Below are 21926 nucleotides of genomic sequence, written 5' to 3'. Positions count from 1 at the left end.
GATTATGAGGCACGCCGTAGTGGGGGACTTCGGATTATTTTGGACACCTGAGTTCTTTAACATGCACCTAAATCCAAGTGCCACAGGTGTTTTTGCATTTCGCTCCCATCAAAATGCTGCTGCTGTGGCTGGGATTTGATTCCACAACCTCGTGCTTAGCAGCACAAACTCTTAAAGATTAAACATATAAAGGATCTATGCTTTAAAGTAGAGGTTCGTATTGGCTTTCTTTCAACAATTTGATAAAAAAATGGCAGTAAAATGAAGCCCTCTGGAATTCTTTAGTTGTACTAAATAAGTCATTTATATACAAACACAATGGAAGCTACAGTGTTAATTCCAGTCACTGGACCCCTACTCACTTCTGTTTGCTTTCAATGGAAGGATGAGACGCATGCAATGCAAAAGAGAACAAACTAATAGTTTCGTCATTGTGCTCCTGTTTGCTCTTTTTGACACCTTTTTATGAAATAACTTGCCACAGAATGCCATTTGTCGTGGAGAGAAAAAATACTTAAAAAGCTTCACCACAAATCGCATATCCATGGTACTTATCATGTCAGTACCATAGCAGTCATTGTTGATGTGTAATGAGTTCAAGACATTAAAGTACCAGACGTATCACAATGTAGCTGAACATGCCACTAACCTTTGTTGTGAAGTTCAGGAAGAAGTTGGTCTGGTCAACAAGGAAGAACTCCAGGGCTGAGCGACGCAGATTGTAACGTCGCAGGTGTACCTCCCGCAGCATGTGCAAGGGATATGTGAAGTCGTGCCTTTCACCTGAAAATGAATTGTTTTTGGCACTTCAGCTAAGCAACATGTTCCCTCTGGAAGAGGGTTGATTCCTAGAGCCAAACAGGCAAGCAGTTGGTATAGCTGGCAAAGTTCCAAAGCGAAATCTTTATTCAAGAGTCATGTGCAGTCCTGCCTGTTTTTTTACTCCAATACTTGGTGAGGATTGTTTCCTAGCAGCTGCGGGGATGCTCAACTCTCATGCATCCCCTGCTGTTGTTTTTCCTGCATGGATAGTGTCTCCTGTAATCTGGCTTCTCTGCGTAGCTAAGTGCCTGCGGCGGGTGGTATGGTTGCAAATTAGCATGAGAGATGGCACGAGTGTTGCACTGCTAATGCCACCTAACATCAGGGCAAAAGGGAGTAGGTACAGCTCATTGGCTTGGGGTCAGCAAGCCATTCGGGCATTGTGAACATTCACTGACACGCTTAGCAGGACCATCCTGAGAAAGGCTTCAGAGAGAGGCACTGGGACAGACAAACATAATCGTTCGAATGTGCCGCCATTCGCTTGACCGTACACGTGAACAATTAGGCATTGGTGTCCAGCATGGGAGGGAACATATTCGCTTGCTATTCGGTCACGGTGAGTCAGAGTTCTTCGATTTGTTGTGTGCCCATTGGCATGTTCCATGGGTAACAATTTGACTGGCTACATTGGTGTATAAAAGGTACAATATATGTCCTTGTGACTGTCTGCATTACTGCGTTTTCGTTTCTTTATCCCAAGAGCACGTTTAAGACCCCACACAGTATGCACTGAAAGGCTCAAAAGTGGAATAGGAAGTAGTAGTTCCCTCGCAATACAAAATCGACGTATGCAGACATTATTTCACGACTGTGGGTAGTGCAAAATAACAATGACCTCAAAGCATTTAAACAGGAAAATTTCTGAAGAAGTTGATTCTACTGTTCTGACGAAGGCTATCAGCACTTACCTCGTCTGTATTATTGTAACCATATTGCAGTGCATGCAATCATGAAAGAGCATTACCTCACCCAATTTTATGCTATTTCAAATGGCCCTCTCTCCACAGAGCTGTGCAACAGAATATTATGCAAGCTTTTATTTAAACCTACAGTGCATTGGAGCGATTAGTGAGACCCAGTATGGGTCAGCTAAGAAGCAAGAAGCAATAGAAATGGTTTACAAAGCTAGGATGTCTGGCACTTCTGTTTGAGAGATGACAAACACTACAAACGAAGCAAGGCAAACAAAGTGAACTTAGCCTAACAATTGAGCCTTGCTCTATTTTTCAATTATATGAAGAATTTCCCTCTTTAGGGCTATCACATTGGAGAAAAGAACATGGCATAGAAGTCTTAGCCTGCATATCCAGCATGCTCCACAAGAGGACAACCGTGTTAGCTTTTTCCTGGTAGCTCATTACTCAACATTGTGCCACATAATTGGTTTAACAGATCTTATATGATGACTCTTGAGAAAGCATACCCTATTCAGATTTTGGGGTGCATATGCATGTTCTTTATCTGTAACACAAATTACTGCCTTAACTACACCTTGTGAAGATCTGTTGAAGATTCGAACCACATTTCCCAATCCATCGCATGGGCAAAGAGACCTCCTTCAAGATGACATTGGTAAAATTCCTTTTGAGATAAATTTGCACTATTTTAGTTCTTTCTCGATCTATGTTGATGTTTCTGTTTTCCTTGGTACCCTTCAGTTTTTCACTTTCTGACAGCCATTGTGCCTTCTGCTCTGTAATGACATTTTGACATTAAGAGCAATGAAATGAAATGAAAAGAATTAATGAATGTAAGACAGCAACTACACTTAACTGTAAGCATAAATTGGCTCAAATGATGATAATGAAGCCCTATTAACATTATTTCACTTCCTAATCTAATAACACAGCCTTAAAGCTGAATAGCACTAGATTAGTAGCACTGTCAGAAAGCTACGAAATGACTAGTCAAATATGCCATCAGAATAAAGCATTTTAGCAATCCCAGAGGCCACTTACAGGTTTTATGTATCATTATGAAATGTTTTCAAGCAGTGGCACTAGCCATTTTTTAGGTACAAACAGCCCTGTGATCACAATATGCCTTTCATGCAAGTATGTCTAGTGACTACACAGAGTTCAACAATAATTAAATTTGCTGAAAATTGTCACACTTGCCTTCTTCCCTCACTGGTGAGAGGTCAATGAAGTAAATCTGAGTTGCAGTGACCTCAAACCGGCCTTTCACAACTTTCATAAGTGTCACAAGTTCACAGTCTTCCTCTATCACGGGCTTCTTCTTATCAATGATGCCATCAGGATTTTCCAAACTGAAATAAGACAAAGCACCAGTCGTTGTGGTGTGAGCCTCTATTCTTGTCTTTTATGACTGGTTTTTTCCTTCAACAAAGCACTCTCCATTAAATAAGGGGTGGCCATATAGGCAATGGGTAATTCACAATAGCGATAAGTAATAGCTCATCTCACAAAATGTCTCGTTATTAACTTATTATATAATGACTACCATTACCGTATTTACTCGAATATAACGTGCATTTTTTCCCCAATAAAATGGGTCCAAAAATTGTGTGTGCGTTAGAATCGAGTAAGACCCTAAATCTGCGTTACCATATCGGCATCGGCATTTCAAAATGGATGCCTCGTATGCGCTTCAAGCCTAGCTGCCGTAGCTTTCTCCAGGCAATGCATCCTTTGGCTTAGGTTAGTGCACCATCTGTCTTCTCGTTTTCTGCATTTGCTCTATCAGCATGGAAGTGCCGATTGCAAAGACATGCCGAGTTCATCTCGATGCCACAATTAAAAAGAAGACGATCATGTGTGCAGAGATGGATGGAAATCGGGCTGCATCACAGGCGTTCTGAGTTCCCGAAACATGCTTGCAGGACTGGCGCACGCAGGAGAGGTGTTCTACACCGGCGGCTGCTACGTACATCATGGCCGCGCAGCCCCTATCTTGAAAGCAATGTGTGACGGAAACAAGAGTCTACGCATCTAGCTGCACCACGCTGTGTCCTTATCGCTTCGTTCGCGTCGAAGCAAGGGGGCCGCAAAAAGGTAAATTCCCTCGCTCCTGCTACCGCACTTCCTCACCCTGGCGTTTAAAAAGTTTCCGTGGTCATTGAGTGAGACGTGTTCATGTTTGCTTGTGCATGCATGACACCATGCTTGTTAATTTAGTTAGTAAGCAAATGTTTAAAAAGTTTATATGGCCAATAAAGCTACTATCCTTACTTTCTACTAATTTGCGATTGTAATCGATGCTTCGCTTTTTGGGCGAAACTGCGACTTTTTTTATTTATCGCAACTTTAGTGCATTGGGAGTAAATCTTGTTTTTTTCCAAATGAGAGAAAGTCGTATTTCTGTATGAAAGAATGAGGTGCGCGGTACTGTAAAGGACTTCTTGTTTTTTAGGTCACGGCAAACGGGTGTACGTTACAATCGAGGGCAGTTTTTTTTTTTTTTGTAAACTGGTGCACGTTACAATCGAGGGCACATTAGAATCAAGTAAATACGGTAGGTCAATGCCACTAACCAACCAAAGATGATTGTTATAAGAAAGTAACAACTATCAATTCTGTCCCTAACCTTTGGCAAACTTGTTGGTGGATAAGAGTGCAGCACTTAGCCCCATAACACATAAGTAATGCTTACAGTCACTCCTAAAACCAATTCAACTATGCCAACCCTTTCCCAAAAAGGTGAAGATATTGCTGACTAAATTTCCTCACATAAATATCATGATCAAGCCATAATATAAATACCTAAAGACATTCACTGGCAGTCACAAGTGTCAAACAGCTGATGAGATGCTACCCAGATAGAAAGGCAGATTTTGAAAGCAGCACTGCATGTTAACATGCGACTTCAAACAGAAAGCCCATTTGAGAGATTATGTGCAATAGAAAAAAAAACTCATGTATTCTGACAGGCAACCGTTCAGTGTGAAAAAAAAATGTTCGGTGGCGTGGCAGACACACGTGATTAACGACAAAAGCCTGACTGATCAATATCTTCAAATGACAAATCATAGATTATTTATTTCCATTTCTGTACAATGTACAAAATGGAAGGAGCTCAAACAAAAAGTGAAATCTAATTCACCTGATGAGAGTTCGTTTGCAAGGTTTAAAATCCCAAAGCAGCAGACATGTTATCAGAGATGTCTTAGTAAAGTGCAGAATTTTTACTGCCTGAGCTTTCTTAACGAGCGACCAAGGTACGATACAAAGAGAAATTTTGTATTCCAACCCTATTGAAATGCAACCGCTGCATCCTGGAATAGAGCCCACAACGTCACATTCCACAGGAGAATGCTGTGACCACTGAGCCACCATAAAGGGTGACACAAGCTACAATCCAAAGCACTGTTTCATTCAGTCTCGTACAGTGCAGTCATGCAGATTGAAAACCAAATGTTTTGTTCAGTCACCAAATTCATGAGGAATGGAAACCATTAAGGAGGTGGCCTTTTAAATGATCTCATCATTATCAGAATCAATCTGGTAAGCTCTCAGTCCCATTATAAGCAAGGAGTATCTGGCCATAGGAAAACAAAAAGAAAAGAAACCCAGGATCTCAGTATGGCAGAAAAAGACTTATCAACTCACTCCTGCACTTGTCCTTGCAGAGCTTGGATGTCTTCTTCAGCAACAATGTCTTCCTTTTGCTGCATGGCTCTGGCTTCAGCCGTGATTGGTGGAAGCCAGCTTGTGTTTTGATTTGCCAGGATACCTGCCAACAGCATGACAAATATTAATCTATGCACTGCTTTGTTCAACATTTCTGTAAACAAGCTCTGCATTGTTTTGCCTAACAAGAACATCCCATAATTGCGCAACTATTCTTGTTGAATAATGTTCAAATGGCTTTCCAGCATACGAGCACTGCTCAAGACAAGGTGGTGATCTCTGAAACCATAAATTCTGTGGGAAACAATAACACAGTGCTGCAAAGTGGGCAACTAGCAATTTCAAGGGCTATATAGAAAAAGTTTGTTCCAGGAAATGCTACTAGCTGCACAATAAGCCATTGTGCCAAGTCTTTTGGCTGCAAGTTTAAGAGTAATGAAACACTGCAGGACATGAACTTGCCATTTATTAATGGGCTCTATACATTCGTGCAAACTGAATGACAACAGAATTATGACGAACCAGCTAATCATCACGTAAAAGTCACACAATTACAAAAAAGGTTGCTTTATTTCTTGCTTTATAAAAACAATTGACAAGTGTGGGTAGATTTAGCAGAATTTAGGCAGAACAGAATGACTTCAAGGACACTGCGAAGTTGTCTTTGCTGTAAGCAGTACAGTGGAACCCTAATCATAATAATTTTTCGGGACCACTCGAAAGCTTTGTATAATCCAACCAACAAGCATTATTTTTATAACACACAGTATTGTGTGACAGAGTTATAAGGAGCTTTGATTTTAAATATAGGCTAATGCTCTGCAGGAACTGCGTGCATGAACATATGTATCCAATATGATCTGCGTGCCTTCTGGTAGCTGATCGGTTTGACCTTCGCATATGTTTTCAAGCTTTAGGTGCTAATTTCACTTTCGAGAGATGTGTCAATGTATATGGCCGACAGTGCTCTGGCACAGTGAAGATAAGCGATCTTGGCACAGTGTCAAAAGCGCTGTTCGCTTTGTATGTGGACATGTCCCGTGATGAGAGCAGGCACTGCGAAAAGGTTGAGAAAGAGAAAGTGCAGGGAGATGGCAATGAAGGGGCAAAGATGGGCAGCTGTTAAGCAAGGCGAAAAGGGGGAATAGTCACAAATGATGAGACACAAATGAGCATACACAAGATAAGGAAAAAAGAAATTATGCAGAAACCATCGACAACGACTGAATTTAAATGAATAGCCTGAACAAACTAACAAACAAGTGAACGACCGACAGTTCCCCCTCCTTCCTGCAGATTCCCACAACTCGGTTGCCCAAGAGCATGTGCCCTTCTTTTTGGCACCTTCCCTCGCCTTACTGCGACGACCGAGTGACAGCCTCCCCTCCTTCTTATTCCCCCCAAACACACACACACTCCTCCTCCTTCTCGCAATTTGTTAGCCCAAGAGCATGTGCCCTTTCCTCAGCGCATTTCCTCACCTTCCCTCTCACAAGTCTAACCACCTACATCAACCACCAACCAACCATAAAAACGGCTGAAATAGCCTTTAAACAACCTCTTTAAAAGGCAAGGAGTGAGCCAGGAAACCGGTCGGAGCTTTCCGCATGTAGAAGGGTTCTCTCCCTCTCCTTACGGAGGGGACAGCGCAGCAAGGGAGCTGCCGGAGGCTGGAGGTGCTTCTGGTGTGTCCGCCAGTGGGTTCATACTTACATACAAGTCATTTTTTGAGAAGGGTTGATTGCTGTGGTGTGCCCCATCAAAATAAAGTTTTATCCTTTGCTCTCTCGTCTTTTGAGACGAAACATGCATAAACACACATTGTATAATCAAGGTTTTTAATGCACTGTCTCTATGGCGAGTTCGCTGGGACTGCATTAATCTGTCATAAAACCAGAGATGTCACAATATCAGGGGATGCAGGGTAGGTGTTCCACTGTACTAGAAAAGCTGGAAGAGTAGCTGTACAAGACAGTGGCACCATCAACAATGCTGTAGGTGACAAAAATAATTCCCACTAATGTGTCAATGCCATAAAGCTCTAAATAGCTACAGCGAGGATGATGAGTTGGCATGAAAGTTCAAAGCAACTATGCATCAGAGGAATAAGTCAAGGTCCTGAACATCACAGGGAAGGTCTAAGGATGAACACTCAGACAGTTTGGGCACATGGAGAGAGCCTCATCCACAGAAAGCCAATGAATGTTCAAGCTGAAGGCAAGAGGCTCTAAGGCTCTAACAAATAAAACCCCCTGAAAGTTTTCACTAATAAAGACACAAATAACCACAGCAAATGTCCACACCTTGGTTGTCTCGTAGACAGCTAGCCTGGTAGTGGCTGTCGAAATTATGGTTAAGGGTCAATTTCAGTCGCATCCTGGCAAAGTTCTCCTGCTGGGACAGCTTCCAGTAAAGTGGCTTGGTGACACTGCCAATGGACAAGACAACAAACAGTAAAGTGTAAAACAGCAGAAAAAAAAGGCTGCATTTATATGCTGCTATAAACATGCGAGCATCTGCTACTACTTGCTGTTCGGTGCTGCGTTTTTCATTAAACAATTCGCTGCTATTAGCAACTGCGCCAACTCCACCTTTGTAATCCTTGCCAATGGCTTCGAGAGATAAAACTTTATTGTGTCCTTGATGGGGTGTAGGGGTGGCGGGGTTTGGGAGACTAACCCCCAGTCCCCCTTATTTCCTCAGACAGTGGCCAGTCCTTGCAGTCTGGCGGTGTCTTCGACTATCCGGACAGCCCAGAGCTGCTCTTTTGGGTCCAAACTGAGCAGCAAGGTCTCCCACTGCTCGGCTGTAGTTATGATGCGTGTAGTGTTAGTACGGTGGGTGTTGGTGGGCGAGACTTTGGAGCATGCCCAGATAATGTGATCGAGGTCAGCGCAGACCTCACACGCTTTGCAGAGTGGGGAGTATGCATCCAGGTAAATGCGGTTGTATGGCACGAGGATTGGGAAAGTTCGCATCTGAAGTAGTTGCCAAGCGGTGGATTGAGATTTATTCAGTGTTTTGTGTGCTGGGGGTAGCGCAACTGCTCTCAGTGGTAGTGGAGGACGATTTCTTGGAACGTGACTATTCGGTCCGGCTTCGATGCTCGGAAAGCACAATGTGATGCATACTAGCGGTTCCAGAAAGACGGCTTCGCCTCAATACAGTAGTATTACGCGGTGAAGCATACGCAAAGTATTGCGGTGAAGCATATTAAGAGTGGGAAGGGGCAGTTGTCAGTGGACATGGTATGTACAGTATTCCTTAATTATATGCTCATGCACACGCCGTCTCCTATCACAGTACGACCATAATAAATGAACTGGCAGGCCTTCAGAGCTACTTCGGAAGTGCCCGTGGCGAGTTGAGTGCTTGGGGGCAGTAAAAGGCAAACATTCATTTTTTTTCGGACTGCCCGATTTTTCATACAATTTTGCAGCCCCTAGGGAGTCCAAAAAATCGGATGTTGACTGTAAGATCAGTTGTAAAAGGACACGGTCAGCAATATCTAAAACTTATCAAAAATAACATGAGATGTGTCACTTAAAGCTTTGATAAGCATTTGATGAATACCACACAACTTCTTGACAAATCGTCTTAATACCCAATATTTGTGTTACCATGCTTCTTTTGCACTAGTTTTGCACTTTTCCCTTAAGATATTCTGCAAATCTAACAGCAAGAAACAAAATGAGGTCTCTTGAGCCTACATAACTAGTCTACCTGCATACATATTGACACGTGTACTTGTCTTTATCGGGCGACAAGTTTTGCCGCCGAACAAATGTTATCGCACAGCGTGGGACGCGCCTGCATGTATCCGAAGTTTCTGGAAAGTTATCGATGCTTCTATCCGCTGTCTGTTATCGCCGAACGTTGTGTTATCTGATTTCATCGCTTGACACGAATGGTGTAGAACATTTTAGAAGGCATGCGGGTCCCAACGTTTAATCTGGAACATTCGACGATTGCTGTATAAAAGCCGACGCGCTTGACCCGCTGATCAGATTTTCGATCCAGACCCGGAGCTAAAAGGCCTGGTGGAATATTTGGAAGGGCACACCGACGTTGTCCCCAGGGCATTTAAGCGCGGACTATCTTCCTTCACGCTTCAAAACAATCTCCTCGTGAAGAAGAACTTTTCACCAGTCCGCGCCAACTACCTTCTTGTTGTCCCGTCAGGACTTCGTCCAGAAGTATTGCACGCCCTACATGACGATCCGACCGCTGGACACCTCGGTTTTTCCCGGACACTCTCGAGGATACAACAAAAGTATTATTGGCCGCGCCTGACCGCCGACGTCGCCTATTATGTCAGAACATGCCGAGACTGTCAGCGACGTAAGACACCGCCGACAAGGCCAGCCGGATTACTACAGCCAATCGAGCCTCCTTGCCGACCATTCCAGCAGATCGGGATGGACTTGCTGGGACCCTTTCCGACGTCAACAACCGGAAATAAGTGGATCGTCGTGGCGACAGACTACCTCACCCGCTTCGCTGAAACTAAAGCACTGCCGAAAGGTAGCGCAGCCGAAGTGGCGAAATTTTTTGTCGAAAACATCCTGCTTCGACATGGCGCCCCAGAAGTCCTCATCACCAACAGAGGAACGGCCTTTACAGCGGAGCTCACCCAAGCCATTCTGAAATACAGTCAGACAAGGCACAGGAGGACCACGGCCTACCACCCGCAGACGAATGGCCTTACGGAGCGGCTGAATAAGACCCTCGCCGACATGCTAGCGATGTACGTCGACGTCGAACACAAGACGTGGGACGCGGTCCTGCCGTACGTAACCTTTGCGTACAACACGGCGGTGCAAGAAACAACACAGATCACGCCGTTTAAGCTGGTTTACGGCAGGAACCCGACGACGACGCTCGACGCCATGCTGCCGCACGTCACTGACGAGGAGAACCTTGACGTCGCTACCTATCTCCAGCGCGCCGAAGAAGCCCGACAGCTCGCCCGCCTACGGATCAAGACCCAGCAGCGTACCGACAGCCGACATTACAACCTCCGACGACGCTTCGTCGAGTACCAGCCCGGCGACCGTGTTTGGGTATGGACCCCGATACGCCGGCGAGGACTCAGTGAGAAGCTGCTGCGACGCTATTTCGGACCCTACAAGGTCATCCGACGTATTGGCGCACTAGACTATGAGGTCGTGCCAGATGGCATTTCGCACTCACAGCGGCGCCGCGCACGATCTGAAGTGGTCCACGTGGTGCGCCTTAAACCCTTTTACGGACGCTGACGAACTTCGCCATTTTTGTTCTTTTCTTTGCTACGAGTGCTTTTGTTTATTACCTTCATTTGTTTTCAGCATCGGGTCGATGCTTTTTAAGAGGGGGGTATTGACACGTGTACTTGTCTTTATCGGGCGACAAGTTTTGCCGCCGAACAAATGTTATCGCACAGCGCGGGACGCGCCTGCATGTATCCGAAGTTTCTGGAAAGTTATCGATGCTTCTATCCGCTGTCTGTTATCGCCGAACGTTGTGTTATCTGATTTCATCGCTTGACACGAATGGTGTAGAACATTTTAGAAGGCATGCGGGTCCCAACGTTTAATCTGGAACATTCGACGATTGCTGTATAAAAGCCGACGCGCTTGACCCGCTGATCAGATTTTCGACGATCGCCGACTGTGTTCGCCGCTATCGTTGTGCTTTAAGTGTATCCTATTTTGTGGGCACAGGTTCGCCCAATAAAAGCTAGTTTTGTTTTTCACAGTACTGCTACTGTGTTCTTTCTTCACCGTCACTACCACGTGACAATATATAAGATACACAATACTAACCTTGATGCCCAGGGACCACAGGGTCCAGTGAGAAAAAGCTTGGTGGCTTTCCATCGTCGGCAGATGAACAAGTGTTGATTTCGGAGGTTTGTTTGCATTGCAAGTATCCGCTGCTGCTCTTCCACCAGCCGGGCTTGAAATGCACTCAGGATCTGTGACTGTTCAAAGCATAAGCATATGCAATGATAAAGTGTGCTTTATACAACATAATAGGGGAGCACAAATAGTAATCTTTTAGACCAAATCAAATACAAATCAAATGTGGACAGAAGCAAATCAAATCAAATAGTTTTTGAATAATAAACAGCCATTTTCACAATTAATAAAAGACGATGTTCACATGCTAATATTCATAACATTAGAAAGTTTTTTTCATTACATTGCACGTTATGAGGCATTGTATATGAAAAGCACAACTAGACCATTAGGAACAAATAAGCAGTTTGCACACACAGGACTCTTCGGAGAATGGGAATGATTGCTTGTTTGGCGTATTTGCTGAGGAGCAGAGTCCAGGGTCATTGTGGTACCAACATTAAACAACATTCCACCGAGTCAACATGGACAGTGAGATACTGACAGTGACGCAAATTAGAAGTCAGCGTGAGATTGAGACAATGGAGGTTTTCCCAGAACTGCAGTGAAAGACACCAGGACCTGCAGAAGCTTTACCTTCTGGCGCACTTGAATTGAATTGAATTGAATTGGGCCACTGACCTCTCTACAGTCATTGGTGAAACATTAGGTCTGGTATGCTTGCTTCCCCTTTTCCAGGTTTAGCTTGGGGGCAGCGCGTGTGCTTTATGTCAACCTTCACCTTCTCGGAGGTGGTGTGCTGTGCCGACATGAACCACTGGACTGATTGGAATGTTACCCATTTCCTAAGCTAGTGATATAGAGAAGACGGAGTGTTTTCAAGTGAAGCTTGTATTGCCTCACTCGTGTCGACGTCGGTGTTGCTGTTGCCATACTAAAAAACCCAAGATGTGGCAACGACATGGGCCCACTTAGCCTCCATGTGGGGCCCCAGTAGCACAAGCTACCCGTTTCAAGATGCACTGGTGGCGCAGGCTAGAGACTGACCCTCAGTGTGATGCCAGACTCAGAGACCACGATCCCCGAATCCAATACTGTATAGCTGATAAAGTATGGCTCCCTGAACGACATAGCCTGCTCCATCACTTACATTCTCATGTTTTATACTTATACTATGCCTGTGAGGAGGAAATTTATTATACTTTTGCTTCAATTTTATGATTGATTGTACACCATTGATATTTTGAAATGCTTAAAAGCTATTCAAACTTATAAACAAGAACTATTTGGTTCGAAGACTTCAGTCAAATAGGGCGCTATTCGATTTGTTATTCGAAAGTTTTAAATGTTCATGCACCATGTTGAACTAGCTGTGTCATGCTCAAGACAAAATGCCTTCTAAAGGCCTCTTTAACTGGGCATAGTGGACCTTTAAACATGTGTAGGTTGGCAATGGCAGCGCATTTCCAAACACCCAACTCACTTGAAATCGAAGCTTGCTCTCACCAACCCCTCTGCTTCGCCGATGCATGGCAACCATGATGCCTTCATAGCACTGATTCCAGAAGCCATTCATGGCTTCATGTTGCTCTCTAATAAGCATTGAGCTGTATTGCTCTTGCACTGGTCTTACCTGTGCACAATACAAAGAGATACATGTCAGACAAAGCACTTACCATGGCAAGGCATCATTACTAGAAAAGGACAAAAATGCATAAACACTTACATATGGTCCCAGATAATCATAAGAAACAAAGTTAAATTTGGAGGTTCCATCATGATAGCAAAGCAGCAAAAATGCCATTATGGACATTTCTCAAAAAAGAAGTTTTTCCTTTAAGTGAGCTAAACATTGTTTTATTGCATAAATTACTCTTACAGGACTAAGAAAGTATGCCACAAATATGGCCACCAATAATGATTATAAGAAAAAATAATGAACAGCAGCAATGCCAGCTTTTTAAAGCCTCTCTACGATAACTGCACAGAGGTGCCAATTTAGCAAGGCCAACACCAACTACAGTTGAACTAACTTATAACAATATTCAAGTGCCACGAAAATTTCACTGTTATAACCGATAACTGTTATAACCGGGTTGCATGAAAAAAAGAAATCAAAATGGGGGATGTCATAGCTGTTCTGAAAAAAACTATAATGGCAGGGAGGCCAGTTCTCCCCACCACCTTCATCCATCCAGCTTCTGATTGTGTCGACTTGTTTAACTGCTTAATTCTGCTTCCTGCGCACTGCAATCGCATGTTGTTAACAAGCTACAGCCGCTGGTGTTCAAGAATGGCACTGCTATAACAACTGCAAACAGGGGTCACAGGCGGCAAGTGACATATGAGCTCCACCGAGGCATCACTTTAATGGCCCAAAAAGGCGCCTTTTAAAAAATGCAGGAAGGTTGCTGAGGCAGCATATCGGCTTGAGGAATCTAGAAGAAACATTGGGAATAGGTCGCCACAAGCATCTGGCCACGTACTTCCCACTGGCTTGCACGAGAAAACCGCATGTCCGTCAGCTTCGCTTGATTTACGTGAATCTTGCCGACATCCTTCTCCAAGGCATCCAGGTGCTCCACGTGGTGAAACGGAAGGCACTTCTTGTGAAAACAAGCCCATGAGGGACTAAATCATCTTTAGGACCTTCTGTAGGGAGAATGCTGAAGCAGTCTGCCCTACCGTGTCAGTGCTGCCATCGTAGCCGTCATTGTTGCTATCCAATGCAAGCATGTTCATGACTATCACCTTATCGGTTAGAAGCACTTCGTTGAGCTTTATTTTCACTGGCAACGTTGTGCACGGCCGATGATCAGCGGGTGGATCAGCCACGTTCTGATTCGGCGGTGAGACAAACGAGGCTGAGAAACTACATGGACAGGAACGACTTCGAAGCAACGAACAAAGATAAGCACAAGCGACTTAATGTGTTAGCATAATTGTGCAGAATGAGGGCCCAGCCATAGAGGCCTAGCAAGCAATCTGGGAGCAGCGCCAGCATTTTATGCCGGCAGCATTGGCAACGCAAGTGGGGCAGTCTATTCGTGTTTTGGAGGGTGGCGCAGCACCGAGCTATGGACACAGCCCATTTGTATTCGAAGGCGTGGAAGGGCGATGGATGAAATGTGAGCAAGGCTGGCGATCGTGCAGCAGCTCGTATTTTACTTTTTCATTTTTTTTTAGAGGGTTTCTCATTCCATTACCTTTCAGCATGGACACCTAGCAGCAAGACTTCATCATTATAACCGATAATGCAGTGTGAGGCCATTGTAGTAAGCGGTTTATCTCTCCACAGAAGACATAAAAAAGTTGACGATGCCATTGTTATAACTGATATATTGTTAAAACCAGTATCGTTATAAGTGGGTTCGACTGTAGTAGTAATGCTTGCTTCTTTCTTCAGACACAAAGCCCTGTGCTTTTAGCAAGTAAGCCAACATCAATCTTCAGCATTCAGCTTAAACCGCTATTCAAGAATTACTAACCACATTAGAGACAAATGAAGTCCATTCTGGTGTGAGGGCATATTTCTGGAACTGATCAAAAAAGGCTGGGCCAGCATCCATGTTAGGCTGCGATGGCAAATGCTGCCAGGCCCGTAATCTCAGGCCAACTCTCTCCAACAAAGCACGCACCACGGGAATCACAAACGAGTATTGCTCCTGATCTCCGTCTGAAAGGAAAACAGACAACAGCATGCATCTGCGTTCAGCCTCATAAATTAATAGTTCTGCTACAAAAAAAAACAGGACCCCGATTTGCAATGTGATTTATGATAATGGTACTACAGAAAAAAATCTTAAGTCAACACTGATTAAATGGACACCAGTTTGAAAATGCACATACCATAAAGATGCACACAAACCTGTGAGATGGAAATCTGCCTGTAGAATTGTTTATATCATAAGCCAACAAACACTGACACCAAGGACAACATAGGGGAAATTACTTGTGCTTAATAAATGAAATAAAGAAACGATAAATTAATGGAAATTAAAGTGGATGAAGAAACAACTTGCCGCAGGTGGGAACCGAACCCACAACCTCCACATTTTGCGTGCGATGCTCTACCAATTGAGCTACCGCGGCACCGTTTTCCCATCCACTTTCTTGGGTATTTATGTGTCCTAGTAGAACCCTGGGAGTGTTAGCCAGCACCACCACTCACAGACCTTGGCGGCGGACGTGGAACATCCTTTTTGCCGCAGGTGTCACGAGAATGTGATCTTTTTTGGGTGAAGGCAACTGGTCAATAAACCCACATATGCTACCTGAAGGCATCAATGTTGCCGGATTCGACACCCTCGTTATGTAATCAACGAGAAGAAACGGGTTAACCGAGGGGCCCTATTTTTATTAGTCATATCACAAGAAGCCAACAAACACTGACACCAAAGACAACATAGGGGAAATTACTTGTGCCTAATAAATGAAATAAAGAAACGATAAATTAATGGAAATTGAAGCGGATGAAAAACAATTTGCCGCAGGTACTTTACGCGAAATGCGGAGGTTGTGGGTTCGGTTCCCACCTGCGGCAAGTTGTTTTTTCATCCACTTTATTTTCCATTAATTTATCGTTTCTTTATTTCATTTATTAAGCACAATTAATTTCCCCTATGTTGTCCTTGGTGTCAGTGTTTGTTGGCTTCTTATGATATGACTAATAAAAATCGGGCCCCTCCGTTAACCGCCTTTCTTTTTGTAGAATTGTTTAGTAACTGAAAAACTGAAAAACTGATGAAAGTCTTAGTTCATTCGTATCAGTGTTACTGAAATTAATGTTTTGTTGCCTTGTATTCAGTACTACACATTCCGCTCAACGTGCTGACTTTGATTCAGATCAGTATGTTCTCCATCTTGTTACAGCTTGTAAACTTTGGGCAACTGCTAAACATCATGGTGAAATGTACAAATTGTGGTGTATACAAGTACATCTCTTTGCAAGCCCATTCTAAAGCATTTCTGCAACAAGGCAAAACATACAAGATGCACGCAGGATTGTAGAGAAGGCCCCTTCCAGCTTCCTGCGGCCTTCATAACAACATGGAAGGATATGCTTGCTCCCTAATAGAGTTTATGTAAAGAAATGTGCATGGGCATACACAGAGATGTATATACAGTAGACTTTCATTAATTCAACTTTTCAGTTAATTCGAATGCGATGGAGCATACCAGCTGGCACCCATGCATTTCTCTGAGCCCAGACTTTTGTCATTTCAATCCTAAAATTGGTGTTCACTGCATAATTCGAGCTTTACCAGTCAGCACGGACTCACCTGACCATTGTGGTAACCCAGTTGCGACCCCTTTCGTAGCATTATGTCCCGGCAGAGCTAAGGGGACAGTGAACACACATAATCTCTCATAAATGCCCATTTTCTTCCTGCCCTAGGAAGATTGAATTTCAAGCAATAACGGTAGTCCATAATGTCCGGTTACGGTATTTACCCGATTCTAATGCGCCTTTTGTTTTAGAGCGAAAGCTCTACTCCTCGAGGTGCACCTCCCAAGGTCAATCTCGGTGCACATTTGACCATCAGCCGCCGGCACACAAGTGTGAAGGTGTGACGTCACGTCACGTAATCTGCTGCAGAGAGACATCATAGCTACGCTTACTCGAGCCTCGCCGCTATGTACCATGCGACTAGGCAAGGGTTTATAAGCTGATTCGCTGGCACTTGATCCACAGTCTCACCATGTATAAAGCACACACCAGGCTGAGTCTAAGCACCCTGCCAATATACCTCGCCGGGAAGAAGTACTGAAGCACTGTGCAATAAAAAATTAAAATAAGCAAAACCATGTCTAACCATGCTTAACAGAGCTTTCACTCGTATAACTGTAGGTTCAAGCCCAGCCACTTTTTCCAAGAAAACTTTGATGAAAATTGTCAGCATGGTGCAATTGGCTGCAAAAGCAAAGCTCTATTCGAGGCATTTGTATGCTTTAACACGTAACACGGCTGAATTGCGGCGAAGCTGGCTTTAAGAAATCGACCATCATTGTGCAACACATATTAGACCCTAGAAAATGGGCACACGTTTGATTCGAGGGAATGCTAGAACCAGGCAAGTTCTACCAAAAGAATCAAGTGTGCGTTTTGACGTTTTTTCTTCATCTGGCATAATTCGGCTCGCCAGATAACTCAATCAATTTCAACGGCCCTGTCAGGGTCAAATCAATGGGAGTTGACTGTATATATAATATGCAAAGGCATACATGTACACCAAACAATTGAGGGTTGCAATAGGTACACTTCAGTAAGCTACTTGAGGACTGAAAAAAGGCTTAGAGCTCCACAGCCAGCTCACCTTTGACTGCTTTGGCGAGGACAGTGTTCACTCCGGTAAGCAGGTAGCAGGACTCCTCCAGTGATGCGAATGGGCGCGTCTGCACAAGTGTGTGCAGCCGAGCCGTCGCCATGGCACACAGCTCAAGCTTGTGGCTCGCAGCACACACCAGCAGGATGCCCAAGGCCAGCTTGGACATGTCCTCCCAACCTTCATCTCCTGGTGACTCGCCAAACACCATCAGCAGGTCCATCACCATCAGGACATGCTCCAGGAGCTGAAAAGGTTGGTAATTTAAGGGAGACACACAAAGTGACTGTCGATGCAAGGCAACACTAGATGCTTCAAAGTAAATGGCACAAACGTTCATGTTGGGAGCAAGATAGATGGCGTCTCTATGATGCAAACAAAAAGAGAAAATCCATCTTTTTAATTAGTTTTATTTTATCCATCTAGGCCTAAATGTACGATTTAAAAAAAATGTATCTATACATGGATAAAAAAATACTTAAGAAATAGATTGCTGTCAAGTGCATTTGCTTTTCTATGTGTATCTTCAAGCAACTCTATATAAGAGGACAAGGGAAATTCTCTGTCTAATCAATAATTAACGCAATACAATTCAAAGAATTCAGCAGATCATGATGAGATCATCACAAGGAACAAAAAGCACTGTCATGCTAGTGCTCACAGGAAACAACACAAACCACAAGAGACTCATGATATGTGGTGCTTAGTTTCCTGTTAGTACAAGGGGGACTTGAACACAAGAATATGGCATTTTGCTAATATTTCAAAGGCTACTAATGTGCTACCTGTGAAGCTATTGATGTTAAACCACAAGGCACCCTGCATGACACGAAGAACACATGCAGCTTAATTCTTTCCTTAGCAGGCCTATATAAATGAATTAATTTTATAGACAGTTTTTCTACACATAGTTAATGAAAGGAAAAATTGACGTCCACCAGTGTGTAGCATGAAGCTACAAAGGAAACCCACACAGGTTTCTCCGAAACAAAGCTTCGTAGTTGAAAAATTCGTCTCCGTCTGGGATTCGAACCCGGGACCAATGTCCTTCCGGGGCACTCACTCTACCATCTGAGCTAACCAGGGGGCTAGGAGATCACAGCACGAAGGCGAATTGATTGACAACTCGAAGCACAAGGATAACTGTCACACAAAACTCAGGTGGATTTCCTTTGTAGCTTTGTGCACCATACAAGTGGACGTCACTTCTTCCTTTCATGAAGTTTCCTCCACCTTGCAGAATTCTGGAGAACTGATTTACACATAGTTAAACATTTCCAGTGTAATTCTACTAGCATCGTCATTCACAGTATGAAATGACGACTGAACTATAACTATTGGTCAGACTTTATAATTTTTCCCATCTTGAAGAGTCTGGAAAAAATAAAGCTTCGGCTGGAGGTATTGTAAAAGTTAGCCTGCAGTGCTCCTAGCCCTTAAGTACTCAATCAAACAATGCAAGATTTGCACTTTTGTCACTTCAGCAACATAATTTTTAAATCACAGCACTACTGAAGACAAAGAAGCTTTTGTCAGGTTGTCTAATTTTCCAATCTGACTTTAGGCTGTTTTAACAACGTCTCAACTAGCGGCATATGCTCATGAGTGCGCATTATTTTGATAATCTTGCTTGAATAATACCAAGTGCAACTTTATATTCACCCACCGCGGGTTGCTTTTATCCATCAGTGCTTCCATAGCGTATGTACACCTTCCCGTCATGTGAAGCTTTTATACTCACATAAAAGCACACAGTCGAATGCAGAACAACCTTCGGCAGAATTTTGACTGGCAGTCTTACTTCTTAGTTTTTTAAAACTAGCTGTGCAGGAACCTTTACTCAATACTGTAAAATACTATGCAACACTATACGTTACCGCCCAGTACTGTACAGGAACTAAACAAAGCATGTAGAGGCTCTAGCACCAGTTGAATGTGCACTATAGACCAGCCTGCTTGTACAGAAAAGCTGACTGAATGCAATAACCAAGTATAAGGAGGTTTCTGCATTCTCCCTGACCTGACAACCATTGCTTCGTGATCTTAAAGAGTGTAGCAAAAAAATGAAACAGGTGCCTGTTGTAATGAGTAAAAATTGGCAGTGGCTTAGCTCGGCTATGCCAGGATATACGTAGCGAAAGCTAAGGACAGCATGGTTAGCCTTGGTTAATGTCGATTCCAAGTCCAGGTTAGTCTGGTTGTCTAGCTATGTTGCGGGGTTTAGCCAGTCGTTCAGCGCACTGTTAGTCTGTTTCCTGTGCGATTCGTTTCCTCTTCATCTCGTTCCGATGTCGATTCCAGGCCTCCTCCTGCTTGTCAGAATTGTCGTCGTCCATACTGCCACCTCAACTGCGGTTGCGGTGCACGCAAGCTCTCCTTTTCATTCCTCCGACGTGTTATCAGGCATGTGATGCAGCTGGCAAAACGAGAGAAGGCGAGCGCAACGACGAAGAGCGCGGTGTGACGTCATACCAAACGGCAGTGGCAGAAAGGCATGGCGCTGCACAGCGGCGGAACACCTGTGGCTCCATGCTACTAGTGGCGCATGTGCAGTAGTGACTAGGGAGCGAGAGAGAGAGAGAAATGTCCGCGGCGAGGCGCGCATTGTGACGTCATGTGCCTCCTCAGAGCACCGCCATGGCGAAATCGCAAGTTCGCGGCCAGTAATGCTTTCGTTTTAAACACAAATGCTTCCTGCTGTGGGGAGGTGCGACTCACACACATCCCCTGATATGTTGTTTTCTCGCACAGCCCCCGTCTCCTGTAATCCGGCTTTGCCGCATGGCTTTACTGCGACAGTCGGTATGCTTGCAGGGTAGTACGAGAGATGACGCGAGTGTTGCTCTGCTAACGCCACCTAACGGCGGGGTTACTTGGGCGCAAAAAGGAGAAGGCTCTTCCTCTTTGGCTCGGGGCCAGCAAGCATCGTGGACGTTCTGCGCATGCGCCAATCCACGGTTCTGCGAGACTGTCTCGTGATGCTTACCCGGCAACGGATGAACACGATCGTTTGAACGCGCCACCTTTCGCGTGACTGTACGCGCGAATGACCAGGCATTGGTGCCCAGCACGGGGCAAAAATATTCGCTTGTTATCCGGTCGCGGTTAGCCGGACTTCCGCAATTTGTCGCGCGACCATCGGCATGTTTTGTGGATAGCAACTCGGCTAGCAGGCATTAGTCTATGAAAGTTGCAATAAATGCCCTTGTTATTGTTTGCACTACTGTGTTGTCATTCCTTTGTCCCAAGAGAATGGGTGAGAATCCCACATCTGTCATTCCTTTGTCCCAAAAGCACGGGTAAGAACCCCACACTGCCAAATAGGAACTTACTCATTCTCACATTTGCAAAGCTACTGCTTTACTGCATAGCATGGGCACCGCCATGGCTACTATTGATGCCAATGAATCCGCATAATTTTTTTGCATGGTATGACTTACAAAAGTTGGGATTTGGAGCCAGGTACATATTTTGTATACTTAGATTTTTTTTTACTCAGTATTTACACTAAAAATATCTAAGTATTTTGTTCATGTTCCTTGAGGTGCTTCTTTGAAGTTTCATACAAATATTCCTGAAAACTGTCTGAGCAATTATTACTGCTCTCTATCCATTTAAAACGCCAGTTACCAAGCTATAATTTCCTGTATCACGATATACACTGCGACCACTAGGTCTTGAAATAAAACGTTAAAACATAAAATCACTGAAAATCGGCACATTTTTAGTGGAAATAAAAAAGGTAATATCATCTTATCACACATTTCTTTTAAACTTTCCTTCCCGCTGCACTATGCAGGAAGCAAAGCAGCTGCAAACTAGTCAAGAACCTGAAGCTTAGACTTATATTTACTATCATGTTTACTATCAGTCGCACATTTCCCGAAAACACACATTATGTAACAAAACTAAGCATTATATATACATCAGCACAAATATAGAAGAAATGCTTGCACATCCACTACAGAAACTAAATAGAGTTGCTCACCTTCTCACTCAATCGGCTCTCGTCCTCGACATTTTCATGGCAGACAAAGTCAAAAACCAGCTTCATAAGCTCGGATGCATTCTCAGCATAGGTGGCATTGGCCTGTCCTGAAGAAAGAGGAAACAAAGAGGAAATGTCAGTGCTGCATTCACATCACACTGAAAGGCTGCCTCATCAACAGTGAAGGAGCTCAAAACGTGACAATGAAAATGTACTTAAGTTTTGATAATGAAACAAAAAAGTACCAACAGTTTCTCCTGAAAGGTGAAGCGTCGATTGTGATAGCAAACTTGTATGCAGCTATATGAAGTAAGTATAGCAGGTTTATTGGCAGTATGAACTTGTAAACATTCGCTTA

At 43.9% G+C, this 21926-nt stretch overlaps 1 protein-coding gene and 1 non-coding gene across 4 annotated transcripts in view; both read right to left on the bottom strand.

The window, feature by feature from the left end:
• The window catches only part of LOC135918570 (neurobeachin-like protein 1), a 135541-nt gene that overhangs the window by 36065 nt on the left and 77550 nt on the right, over window positions 1-21926 (bottom strand). For all 3 annotated transcript variants that reach the window (XM_065452182.2, XM_065452183.2, XM_065452184.2), the window contains 9 exons: window positions 21569-21675; window positions 17572-17827; window positions 14743-14930; window positions 12738-12887; window positions 11219-11376; window positions 7718-7842; window positions 5394-5517; window positions 2943-3094; window positions 650-783 (listed from right to left, as the gene is read on the bottom strand). In XM_065452182.2, the coding sequence (XP_065308254.2) occupies window positions 650-783; window positions 2943-3094; window positions 5394-5517; window positions 7718-7842; window positions 11219-11376; window positions 12738-12887; window positions 14743-14930; window positions 17572-17827; window positions 21569-21675 (1394 nt within the window). The remainder of the gene's footprint in view (window positions 1-649; window positions 784-2942; window positions 3095-5393; window positions 5518-7717; window positions 7843-11218; window positions 11377-12737; window positions 12888-14742; window positions 14931-17571; window positions 17828-21568; window positions 21676-21926) is intronic.
• Window positions 15274-15346, bottom strand: TRNAL-CAA (transfer RNA leucine (anticodon CAA)). The gene has a single exon. It is a non-coding gene; the product is annotated as a tRNA-Leu (tRNA).

The sequence above is a fragment of the Dermacentor albipictus genome, chromosome 1 (genome assembly GCF_038994185.2).
Source record: "Dermacentor albipictus isolate Rhodes 1998 colony chromosome 1, USDA_Dalb.pri_finalv2, whole genome shotgun sequence".
NCBI classification, from domain to species: Eukaryota; Metazoa; Arthropoda; class Arachnida; order Ixodida; family Ixodidae; genus Dermacentor; species Dermacentor albipictus.
This window is presented reverse-complemented; position numbering and strand designations above follow the sequence as displayed.